This window comes from Hibiscus syriacus, unplaced genomic scaffold, assembly GCF_006381635.1.
Source record: "Hibiscus syriacus cultivar Baekdansim isolate YM2019G1 unplaced genomic scaffold, ASM638163v2 tig00117034_pilon, whole genome shotgun sequence".
Taxonomy (NCBI): domain Eukaryota; kingdom Viridiplantae; phylum Streptophyta; class Magnoliopsida; order Malvales; family Malvaceae; genus Hibiscus; species Hibiscus syriacus.
Window position 1 is genome coordinate 7,249,687 of NW_024063533.1, and position 13,463 is coordinate 7,263,149.

General features: G+C 35.1%; 1 protein-coding gene and 1 long non-coding RNA gene across 2 annotated transcripts; both read left to right on the forward strand.

Annotated features, from left to right (window-relative positions):
• The first annotated feature begins 2,627 nt into the window (after positions 1-2,627).
• LOC120196529 (DNA polymerase alpha catalytic subunit-like) lies at positions 2,628-5,132 on the forward strand. Its single transcript, XM_039198321.1, has 7 exons — positions 2,628-2,905; positions 3,038-3,130; positions 3,814-3,932; positions 4,194-4,266; positions 4,385-4,441; positions 4,556-4,649; positions 5,019-5,132. The coding sequence occupies exons 1-7, from the start codon at positions 2,738-2,740 to the stop codon at positions 5,033-5,035; spliced, it is 621 nt and encodes a 206-aa protein (XP_039054252.1). The 5' UTR covers positions 2,628-2,737; the 3' UTR covers positions 5,036-5,132.
• An 89-nt stretch (positions 5,133-5,221) lies between these two features.
• LOC120196969 lies at positions 5,222-5,811 on the forward strand. The gene is made up of 3 exons (XR_005523231.1): positions 5,222-5,312; positions 5,409-5,637; positions 5,737-5,811. It is a non-coding gene; the product is annotated as an uncharacterized LOC120196969 (long non-coding RNA).
• Positions 5,812-13,463: the final 7,652 nt, after the last annotated feature.

Here is a 13,463-nt window from a genome sequence, read left to right on the forward strand (position 1 = left end):
GTTCTTTTTTTTTTTTTTAACTTTTTGTTTGATTCACGAAATCCAACGGCTAAAATCAGTGTAAGCATCGAAGAAGCACAACTGTAAGCCCCCGTGATGATATAGTGGAAGATGTTTGTTTCGGAAGAGGACATTTGGTGTGGGGTCAGGCATTGGCTTGTAAACCAATACGAAAGATAATATATTCATGTTTAGTTAGTTTGTACAATTAAATGAATAAATTTCTTCTTCTTCGTATTCGTTTAGTAAAGAATTTAATTTGTTCGTATTCATTCATTAAAATAATAAAAGAATGAGCATAAAATATAATTTTCTTTTAAATCAAATAAACATTCCTAAAAAATAATATAAATAAACAAATCCGAATGAGCATAAAATGTTTGTTTAGGAAGAGGACATTTGGTGTGGGGTCAGGCATTGGCTTGTAAACAAATGCGAGCGAAAATATATTCATGTTTCGTTAGTTTGTTCAGTTAAATGAATATAATTTTTTGTTTGTGTTCGTTTAATAATGAATATAGTTTGTTCGTGTTCATTCATTAAAATAATAAACGAATGAGCATAAAATGTAATTTTCTTTTAAATCAAATAAAAATTCATAAAAAGAAATATAAATAAACAAAGATAAATATAAAATTTAATTAAATAAACAAATAATCATAAACAAATGAACATAAACAAATAGATTATCGAGCGTTCATGAACGAATGGGTCCTTTATTCGTATTCATTCATTTAATTAAACGAACATAAAATTTGTTCATGTTCGTTTGTTTAAAAAATAAACAAACATAAACGATTTTTCCACCAAATAATTCATTAACCGTTTGATTCATTTACAGCAAGAGTCAGGCAGCAGGCTCGTTTACTTTATCATTATTATTATTATTTTGACAATAGGTGCGTTTACTTTAATGCTTATTAATTTTGGTTTTTTCGAATTAGTTTGTGAAACGTGGAAGATTTTATATTTTCTTTTATATTATTATTTAAGTTATGTTATTATTTTTTGTTTAATTAATCTCTATTTTTCGTATAAAAATAATATTTTTTATAGCATGTTATTGGTCTATTTTTATCGTATATATATTCTTTTAGAGGCTATTGTTGAAGTATCTTTTCACACATGTTGTAGAGAAAGAGCTTTATTAAATCGATTGATGATAGAGTTATACAAGTTGGACAGTGATGTTCTTGCTGGGCATAATATATCTGGCTTTGACTTGGATGTTCTCCTGCATAGAGCCCAGGTGGGAATCTCCACAAAGTGCTTTATTGTAGAAGAAATTTAAAGCTACATTTTATATATTCTTAGCCACTGGTATAATCATGGGCAGGCTTCAATCACCAGCCCCATAAATATATTTAAGCAAGAGTTGGCATTCAATGATATCTTTATGAGAGTCTCCTGCAGACAACCAATGTTTTGCCACCATTAAATTTTTATTTTCCTGATGTTCTAGTTATCTTTTCTGCATTATCAAATCTTTAGATGGCAATAACTGCATATAGTTGCTTCAACTTTCCTCATCCTATTCTTTAAATGCAATTTGCCTCTGAACCTATCAAATACCTGTATGATAATTTTCCATGGATCCTATAGCACTAATAATTTGCTCTTATTCAGGCTTGCAAAGTGCCAAGCAGCTTGTGGTCGAAAATTGGTCGTCTGAAAAGCGCTGTGATGCCCAAGTTAACAAAAGAAAATACCATATTCGGTTCTGGAGCCTGCCCTGGGATCATGTCATGCATTGCTGGTCGTCTTTTATGTGATAAATATTTTTGTTCCCGTGGCTTATTAAAAGAGGCATGACAACTGGTGCATTACACCCTTGATGCGATATGTGAACTTGGATAATGGAAACCTTAATTATTAAACATTAACTTTTGTTCTCAGGTTAGCTATTCTTTGACACCACTGTCAAAGACTCAGCTCAACAAAGACCCAAGGAGATTGCTCCACAAGATATTCCCAGAAGGTTCCAAACATCTGAATTGCTCTTGGAACTTGTAGGTTTTGGCAACCATGTCTTGTAGTAGTATGGTTTTGAATTTTTTTTTCCTAATGTCTAATTACATTTCAATGAGGTGACATCTAAACTTTAATAACATTATAGAGGTCATACCTTAAATTATAAAGGTCGTCGTTAAAACATGTTTTTGAAAATATAAATCTTAGCTGTAATTTGATATTAAAAAAAAACTATGTTGTAAATGAATTAATGACTTGCCAATTCCTGGCTAAGAGCTTTTAATGGACCTTACTGTTTGAGCTTGCGGATAATAAAACTCAGGGCATGTGCAGAAGCGCAAACTAGTCAATTGTAACTGGAAATTTGCTTCTGTTCTGAGCTATCATGCTTATAACTTGTGATGTGTTCAGATTGAATCTGGTGAGACTGATGCATGGTTATCTATGGAACTAATGTTTCATCTGAGTGTACTTACCCTTACCCGCCGGCTGACCAATATCAGTGGTAATCTCTGATAAAAAACTCTCCAAGTGAGTACTTCATAGTACCGTGGGTGCATTTGTTTCAATATCTGTTCATTGACTTGACATAAAAGCACATGTTCCTTTTCAGGGTGCTAGGGAACAAAGAGTAGAGTACCTTCTGTTCAATGCATTTCATGTAAAAAAGTATATTGTCCCAGACAAGTCTTCCCCTCACACTAAGAAAACAAAAGTTACGAAAAGGAGAATAACTCATGGTGTTGAGGATGGAAATAGGGATGGTATGGATAAAAATGATGTGAATTTTGAAGAGGAAGCCCTTAATGAACGTGGAAAAGGAAAAAAAGGTCATGACTTTGCAGGCGGATTGATTTTGGAGCCAAAGAGAGGACTGTATGACAAATATGTATTGCTACTGGATTTCAATCGCCTTTACCCGTCCATAATTCAGGTTAAAATAACTTCCTCATGTTTCATCTATTTACTATCAGATTTGATTCTTTTGCCTCTTGTTCAAGGTTGTGGTCATTTCTGCTGTTGTATACTTTTTTTAGTTAGTATGAGCTACTATTTGGTTCAACAGGAATACAATATATGCTTCACAACGGTTGAAAGATTTCCTGATGGATTAGTTCCTCGTTTGCTCTCTAGTAAAACAGCTGGGGTTCTACCTGAGGAATAATCTCCTTTTAACCTTCTGAATCCATTTTTGCTGGTTTGAACAACTGAATTGCCAAGTTCTGTCGAAACTTTATTACAGTCTGCTTCTTTACTTGTCTTATAGCTGTCAAAGTAAATTCTCCAACTGTCTGGAAGTGTGAATCCCCAGTAGAAATGCTCTAAGTTTAATGAGGGTTGTTGCCTTTGCCTTTTAGATATTTTAATTGCATTAATGTTTTCTCTTGTTATGGTTGATGATAAAGTTTACAATAGAAACATCAGCATGGAAGGCATTTTCTTTATAGTAATTTCAAAATGTTTGAGATCTTCAAAAATCGAAGTGTTTTGAGTTGTATCTTGATAAAACACAGAAATTCTGAGGTCTCCTACGGAAGCTGCTCTCAACTTAGTGTTGGGGGCAGCCTACTATCTTACCTCCCCTTACCCTATTACATATGGGAACAAGGGACAACCATTTAATTTTAAAACTAGAAATTATGATAAAATGAAATCTGAGATGGTTTAATGATACTCATGAGCAGTCTGCCTGATCATTGTTCAAAGAGCTACTGTCTTCTAAAATGCTTCTGCATGTTCAAATGAGACTTTAATCAAAGATGTGTCTTTATACTGTCTATTTGCTTCCAATCCTTCATCTGTAATATTAATAGATAATTTGTTTTTCATACCCTTTTGTAGTTGCTGAAAAATTTGGTTCAGAGGGGGAGAACGGTAAAGTCATGGATGAAAAATGCATCTGGTATCAATGTTCTGCAACTTGATATTCAACAGCAAGCACTAAAGCTCACTTCAAATAGGTTTGTGTGTATTTTAATTGTTGTTACTATTCTTTTGGGGTCATTTGGTTGAACTATATAAGACAGGTGTAACTATCACTGTTCCTTGAAGCTTCATAATCCTTTAATTTCTTTGAAACCTTTTATGTGGGTGCCAAAGCCTGTCCCGCTATAGATGGAACTTTCAAATTTACTTTCCAGCTTGCGGCATTTTATTGATGATTCTTAATTGTCATTTAGATGGAACCTCTTGCATATGACCTGATAATGTTTAATGTGCAGTATGTATGAATGCCTTGGCTTTTCCAATTCGAGATTTTATGCAAAACCTCTTGCAGAGCTTATAACACAACAAGTATGCTATTATGTAGCATACAAACAAATGCAAAGATCATCCTCTCAAGTAAAAAAATGTTGGTTTGTTGCGGATTCTTTTCTTGTGATTTGATCCAAGTTATATTTCTGTTGATTAGGGAAGGGAGATTCTACAAAGTACTGTTGATCTTGTTCAGAATAATTTGAACTTAGAGGTATTATCTTATGACTGATGCTTTGATATTCAGAAGCTATGATTAGGGCCAATGTCATGTCTATGTTACTGAAAGAATTATGCTCCTGAAGATGGGATTTTTGGTAATTGGCAGGTGATATATGGTGATACAGATTCTATTATGGTTTATAGTGGATTGGATGGCGTTGCAAAAGCAAAAGCAATTGCAGAAAAAAGTCGTCCAGGAGGTGAGGCTCTGAGAATGTTATTTCTTTTCACTTATGTGGACTATATCTTGCATACTCAAAATGATTAAATTCATAAAAGCTTCAATGTTACTGTGCTGTTCTTGCAATGTGATGCAAGCACATTGATTGTAGCTAGGAATGTGGTTGATAAGATTTGCTGCCAGGGTTTAATCCAATACCTTTAATAAAGAAGAAAATAGTCCCATCAATCATGTATAGGCTGTATTGTTATTGTCCTTTTTCTTTAGAATTTGATTGGATTGTTGCCAGTATTCAAAATTTTGATTTCCTTATTTCAAATGTATAGATTTCCCTTTGCGTCTCTAGAAAGGATTACAGCTGGCTTTAATGTTCCATACATTCTTCAAGGTGAACGAGAAATATAGGTGCCTAGAAATTGACCTTGATGGTCTGTACAAGAGAGTGCTGCTTCTGAAGAAGAAAAGTATGCTGCTGTGAAGGTGCAATTCAAGGATGGGATATCATGAGGTAATTTTGTTTTTATGAGTACATTTTCATTAACTATAAACTCTTTAAAGAACTGGAGGGATAACCTGTTAGCTATAGGTTATTGAGCGGAAAGGTCTTGATATGGTTCGTCGTGACTGGAGCTTACTGTCAAAGGAATTAGGTGACTTCTGTCTTGCTCATCTTTTCAGGAGGGTAAGTGATATCCAATTAATTTTAAATTTTAAGTTGTATAATTTTCTTACCATGTATCCAATTCATTTGATGGATATTACTTGAACCAATTTATAGGTGGCCCTCAGAATGAAGCAAAGTGATTATTCTACTGGTTGCTCGGCTGGCGACACTATTCCATATATAACACCCTGATGAGTTGAAAAAGGACGAGGGGGAATGGATGATCGACGTTGATTATTACTCGTCACAGCAGATCCATCCATTTGTTTCTAGATTATGTGGTTCAATACAAGGAACAAGCCCAGAACGGTTGGCTGATTGTTTAGGACTTGACTCATCAAAGGTAATCCCTACATGCTAGTCTGAATTTGAAGGACATCAAAGTTCTATCTTGCACACAGTTCGGCAATGATATATTATTATCTGTTGGTTTATTTCCCAGTTCCAAAGAAAATCAAGTGAGGCTTCAGCAATGACACTGGTAATGCTCTCATGTTCGCTGTAGATGATGAGGACAGGTAACGACTTTCTACTATATTTATTATTCCTTCACAAAGGAATCTCAAAATAACTTTCTTATAGTTGATCATCCTGGTTCCCGGGGATGGAACAGAGCCACACCCTTTAGAAATTTTAAATTCCCTTATTTATTAGGTATTTGTTTTGTATTTTATATAAATTATTTGATTTCGCACCCTTGACGAAATTCTTACTTCCCTCCCTGCTGGTTCATATACAAAAACTCTTACTGAAATTAACTAATTGAGTATTACTATGTAATGAATGTACTTCCCTGAAACAATATATGTATTGGTTTGCATCGCATATATAAGGGATGTGAGCCACTGATATTGTCATGTCCGAGCTGTTCAGGCACTTTTAACTGCCCAGCCGTATTCCGCTCGATCCTTGCAATCGGTCAGAAACTAGCAAAACAGCAACAAGAGGAATCTACTTGCAATTTCTGGCGAACGCTGTGCTGCCCCAAATGTTCAGAAGGTGTCATGGGTAGAATGTCTCCTGGAATGATAGCAAACCAGGTATTCTGTTGATCTTATGTTAAAAAATGACATCACTTGTAATATACAGTCATGGTAAAAGATATGTGCTTTGTCCTCCGTCAAGTTAAAGGGTGAAGTTCTGTTGTGTGACGGTTAAAAAACGGCTAAAAAACGGCGTGACCGGTTAAACAAGTGACCGGTTAAAATTTTGACCGGTAATGTTATATCATTTAACCGGAAATATTATCAAGTACAATAATATATTAGATAGCGCTTATAAAATGTAATAGGTAGCGCTTATATAATGTAATAGGTAGCGCTTATATAATAAAATAGGTAGCGCTTATATAATAAAATAGGCATTTAACCGGAAATATTATCAAGTACAATAACATATTAGGTAGCTCTTATATAACGTAATAGGTATCGCTTATATTGACCTATTTTTAAAGTAAACCGGTATATTTATACCGGTAACATTGCAAATTTACCTATTACATTATTATTATCGGTTACGATGTTTTTTAGATCGATACAATTTTAAATGTATCGACACTTTATGCTTGCACCTGGTTGGGCATTCATATTTCATTCTGGAAAAAAATATCGACACAAACTAACAACGTGTCGATACAATATTTAGACCTATTCTCTCATAAAACCGGTATATTTATACCGATTACATTGAAAATTTACCTATTACATTATACTTATGAGTTTCGATATTTCCGGGATCGATATTTTTTATAAATGTATCGACACTTTATGGTTGCACCCTTTTTAGTATTCATTCTGGACCAAAAGTATCGACACAAATTCAGCAAGTGTCGATACTTTATGCTGACCTATTTTATCATAAAACCGGTATATTTATATCGGTTACATTGTAAATTTACCTAATACATTATAATTATCGGTTTCGATATTTTTGGGATCGATACTTTTAATAAATGTATCGACACTTTATGCGTGCACCTCGTTTGTGCATTCATCCTGGACAATAAGTATCGACACAAATTACACAAGTGTTGATACATTATGTTGACCTGTTTTCTAATTAACCGATATATTTATACCGGTTACATTATTAATTTACCTATTACATTATAATTATTGGTTTTGATGTTTTTTGAGTCGATACTTATATAAAATGTATCGACACATATTTAGGTAGTTATTGTACATACCTAAATATGTACTGTGAATTTAATGTTTTACCCACCCTTTAACTACCACTACCAATACCACATCCTATTGAAAGCAACACGACTGAAACATATTCAATGAACCTTTGCTTACATCTCCATCAACTCCGGGACCACTGAACTTGCACAACAAAATTTTTGCCATAGATCATACTGATGCAGACAATGTTAAGCCAACCGAGGAATGTCATGAAGTATATAATGTTGATAAATCTGACAGATTGGTTGGCCAGCTCTTCTGTTCACGTGATCAAGCTTGGTACTTTTACAAGGGATTCGCACCGGAACATGGGTTTAGTGCACGTAAGGGAACAACACGGCTTGACGTGGAAGGGAATGTGAAGACACAAGAATTTTGTTGTTCCAAAGAAGGGTTTCGAGCATCAAAAGTCAATAATGTTAATCATCAACGTGCTCATACGCCAGTCACAAGAATAGGATTTAAGGCTAGAGTCGTAGTTACAACAAGAAATACAAACGATCAGTGGGTTATAAGTAAGTCTTATCAGGAACATAATCATGCATTGTGCACACCTGCTATGACACCATTTATGCGTTCTAATAGAGCTGTAAGTAAGGCTGATATCGATGAGGCAACAACATTGAAAGAGGTCGGTGTTGGCACGTCATAAGTAATGAACTATTTAACGCAGTAGGTAGGGGGCTATCATAATGTTGGATTTACACATAATGACCTCTACAATGCACTTCAAAGAGGTAAAGCAAAGGAAATCGTCGATGGGGATGTGAATGCGCTTATTGCCTACTTTGATTATAAGAAACATGATGATCCCGGGTTTTTTATGACATACTCAGTAGATGAATCAGGGGCATTGTATAATCTTATTTGGTCGGATTCTACATCGAGATCGGATTACACATGCTTCGGTGATGTAATTGCGTTCGACACAACGTACAAAGATAATTTGTATGGTCGACCAATTATGCCTATTGTCGGTGTCAATCATCACCATAACACAATTGTGTTTTCCACTGCCATAATCGCTGATGAGACGTCTCAATCTTTCGAGTGGGTGCTACAGATTTTTTTAGAAGCCATGATGAATAAATCACCTATTTCAGTTGTCACTGATGGGGATAGAGCAATGCAGAGGGCTATCAAATATGTTATCCCGTATGCTAAGCACATATTATGTTCTTGGCATCTTTCTCGCAATGCACAAGCTAACATTGGTTACCCAAAATTTACAGCAGCATTCTCAAAATGTATGGCTTCCTGGTGGACAACCAAGGAATTTGATATTCAATGGCGTTCGGTTGTTTCAGAATTCAACATCGAAAAACATCCATGGGTGATTGAGAAGGGAAATACACGGCACTTATGGGCACAAGCATATCTAACCGGTCATTTCTTTGCCAATATTCGCTCTACACAAAGGTGCGAGTCTATGAATGCTTCACTAGCGATTGCACTGAAACACAAGAAGACATATTTAGATATTTTTCGTGCAATTGAAGATGGAATTAGTAGAATGTGTATGAACGAGTTGAAAGCGGATTACTTAAGTTCCCATACAAAGCCCTTCCAGATCACAAAACTGTTCGACCTTGAAAGCCATGCTGCTGCGATTTTTACCCGCGAATCTTTTCGTGCATTCCAAGATGAACTTCTACGGGAGACATTGTACCGGATTGAGGCAGAGATTCAGTCCTTATCAGATGAATGTCAACATTATATTTTTTCAAAGTACAAAAAAAAATAGGAAATTTGAAATTAGTTTTGATTTTCGTACGAAAACCCTAATTTGCTCCTACAAAAAATTCGAGACCGTTGGACTTTCGTGTCGCCATCAACTTCACATTTTGAAGCACTTGGATTACACATATTTGCCCGGGACTTTGATTCAAAGTAGGTGGACTAATGATGTGAAGGCTTCTGCACCTAGTTATGTTGACTTGAATGTGTCTCTAGAAGTCATGCAAATGGCACGGTTCGCTGCTCTACCTTCAACGTCAAGTAGGTTATGCTACATTGCATCAAAGATAGACGAGTCTTTCAAAACCGCAAGAGATGAGATGAAAAGACTAATAGAAGAATTGGAAAACTCATTTGGTTTGAATGATTCAGTCAACCAGAGCATTGTAGTAAACAACGTTCGTGACCCTCAATGAAAACAACGCAAGTGAAAAGAAGTACCGAAGAACAAGGTCGAGAAGATAATTAGGCGAGTGGGTACTGCAACGGTGAGGGACATAACAAACTAACATGTCCTCAAGTCAAACTCAGTTTGAGTATAATGTAAATTATACAAAATTAACCCTATATTTACAAAATTTACTCTCTTGGTCTATTTTTATTGTGGATTACAAGACCATTTAATATTTCATCCGCATCATCACATAAATGCCAAAAAACAATCTGTAGAGTATAGTCTCCCGCAATCATGACCGGAATCAGTTTTGTAACTGAGATTATCCAGGTTAATCATGTTGACAGCATAGCCAATAAAACCTGGGGTTTTTCAACAAAGTGTCGATACATGTTGTATACCTATTCTCTCATAAAATAGGTATATTTATACCGGTTACATTGTAAATTTACCTATTATATTATAATTATGGGTTTCGATGTTTTTGGGATCTACACTTTTTGAAAATGTATCGACACTTTATGCGTTCACCCTTTTTGGCATCCATTATGGACAAAAATTATCGACACAATATTAATAAGTGTCGATACATATTATAGACCTATTCTCTCATAAAACCGATATATGTATACCAGTTATATTAAAAAATTACCTATTACATTATAATTATGGGTTTCGATGTTTTTGGGATCGACACTTTTAATAAATGTATCGACACTTTATGCGTGCAACCCTTTTGGATCGACACTCTATGAAAATGTATCGACACTTTGTAGATTCACCCTTTTTGGCATCCATTCTGGACAAAAAGTATCGACACAATACTAATAAGTGTCGATAAATGTTGTAGACATATTTTTCATAAAACCAGTATATTTATACCGGTTATATTGAAAAATTACCCATTACATTATAATTATGGGTTTCGATGTTTTTTGGGTCGTTACTTTTTATATATGGATCTGCACTTTATGGGAAACTTTAAGTTTGGATACATTATAAAAAACGATTATAAATATACCGATATTTCTAAGTATGAAAACTTTGTTGTGGAGATCATAGAAAACATTTCTTTAATAACGTGTTTCGATACATTTACACGCAGATGTAAAATACAATAATGTACCGACAACGAAATTAATCCGATGAAAAAGGGTTATTTCTAACGAAATCCGGAACATTAGGCGCCTTCAACAAATTTTCCAAATACTCTCGTATGTTTCCGCCTTTTTCTGAGGACATGCATAAATAATTTCAATTATCAAACTAATGAGGTGCAATATTACTAACAATAAACTAAATTCGCATAAGCATGAATAAATTTGTGTCATACCTAGAGCACTGTCGTTCGAATGGGAAGCAACGCCAAAGGTATGTGGACATATGTAATTGTATTTCTATATAAACACATAAATTGTTAAAATAATCAATGTATGAACACCTGTTTAACTAGAAAAACAAATTGCATAAATGCAACTTATCGGATTATAAATCATTTTTTCCGTTGAATCATCGACCAAAAGTGTATTTAGCTCGTTAAAATCAGGACACGCGTTCCAAACATCATTGAGATCTTTACAGTAGGTAATATTATCGTATGTTTTGCATTTTGCTTGATCCTATTCACAAACAGTCGAACATAAATATGTAGGAATCATAGATAAAGAAAAGTCAGCAAACTATAATAACATTCATCTTACCCAAACGAATATAAAATGCTCAGAAAATAAAAGTAGTTTCTCAAGTACACGGTCGACGTTATGCCTGAGATTGTAATCAAGTTTGAATGATAACATTCAATTGTATATTAACGATTTTGGCTACAGTAATTCAATTGCTCAATAGTTCTAACCTCATCTTGGAAGACCAAATAGCAACAACAAAATTGTCCACACAAAATTGCATAAATTCAAATAATCCTATTTTGAGGACAACATCTACAACATGAAGAAAATGAGATTAAAGTTCTACGCTTATATGTTAAAATAATGGATACAAAAGAACAAAATTAAAACCTGCAGGCAGTCTTGGGATGTAGGCAATGACACCATTGAGATCAAAAAATTAAAAGTTTTCTTGAAAGCGGCGTTGCAGACACGATATACTTGTTTGGATCATCATCATCATCATCATCGTCGTCATTTTCATCTTCATTGACCTCTTGGTTGTCCACATCTGTTAAAACAAAATAAAATACATTTCAGAACGTATAAATGTTTAGAACCATAAATAATGAATTACCTAACTCGTTTGATGTCGTTGACGTAATTCGTCACACAACATGGAGACTTCATCGCGCAATGATGAAATATCGGCTTGCATTCCACTCACAAGGGAATCAATATGCTCCCGAAAATTAAACATGTATTCCATCACGGTCTTAATTATGCCATCCTCTCCAACTGGAGCTTCTTCCATCATTGCGTCTCCAATTAGTTGCTCGTCTTCATGGCCAATGGGGTCCATTTCCTCCCTCTCTTGATCTAATCAGACCTCTTTGACACGCTTCCAACCGAGTTTTTCAACAAAATCATATCCCACTTTTTTAATAAATAACATGTCAATCCTCCCTATTTTATTCTTCATATTTTTTCAGTTCATCGTATTTTTGCTCTACGTAGCTCTTCATCTCTTTTATTTCACCCTTCAATTGATCTCCTTCATCCAAGTGTTGATCAACCACCCCCTTGACCCCCGTAAGTTCACTCCTCAATTCCACAACCTCCTTCACCACTCCATCAAATTTTTCACCCGTCGCCATCTTAAGATCACCCCTTAACACCTCAACTTCTTTTACCACTTCACCCCTCAACACCTCTACTTATTTCAGCACTCCATCTATTTTTCCTTCCACTTCCCCCTTATGCCTCTCAAGTGTATCTTGGACTCTCTCAAGTTTCTCTTCGACTCTCTCAAGTTTCTCTTCGACTCTTGATTTTCTTTGCATGATATCAAATTGGATTTTTTTGATATCAGCCAATTCAGACATCAAAATGTCGAAGTTACTCTGTTTTCCCTCATCATCATCCCCCAATACAACCATATCTTCTTTCTTCTCCTCTGCCTCCACTACCTCCTCTACCTCCATTGCCTCCTCTACCTCCTTGCCAATAACCTTCAAAATTAAATTACAATATTAATACATTGATTATATTCTTAATATTATTTAATTACATTTATTACCCTTTTGTGCTTCCTCGGTCTATCCAACTTCAACTTTGCCATCACTCTAACCACCTCCTCCTTCCCCCATGCACGGATGCGTGCCACTCCGGTTCTTTCATAAGCCGGCACTGTCTCACAGCCCGACCAAAAATCGAACAGTGCAACCTGCATTTATAATAAAATTTATAATTTTATATAATAACTATACTATCATTTTATATAAAAACAAAAAAAAAGTTGTTCAAGTCATTTACCTCTAAGATTGCTATGCACCCTTTGAGGTATCTCTGGCTGCCCTTTTTAAAGGTGATTATTGATTCAATCAATCTCGAATGGACATATTCAACCCAATTGAATTCACCCTTCAAGCATTCATTGCAAATGAGCTTCATATAGTCCTTGTTCGTTGACGTATCACTCGTTGGACAAAGAAAGATACCGACAAGGTACAATAGAACTCTGGCCTTTTGCTCATCCCCCCCGTAAGATCCACTTTTTGTTTCCTCTTCAAGTTCAGCATATGTCACCTTCTGCTTCAAACCATATTTGGAGGCAAGTGCTTTCCAGTTCTTACTCTTACAGACTTCTACAACACTTTTGCCTTCATTTTCTACCCCCAATATGGCTGCAACACATGGGATCCCGAGAGGAAATGAAAAATCACCATACTTAGCAATACATTGTTTG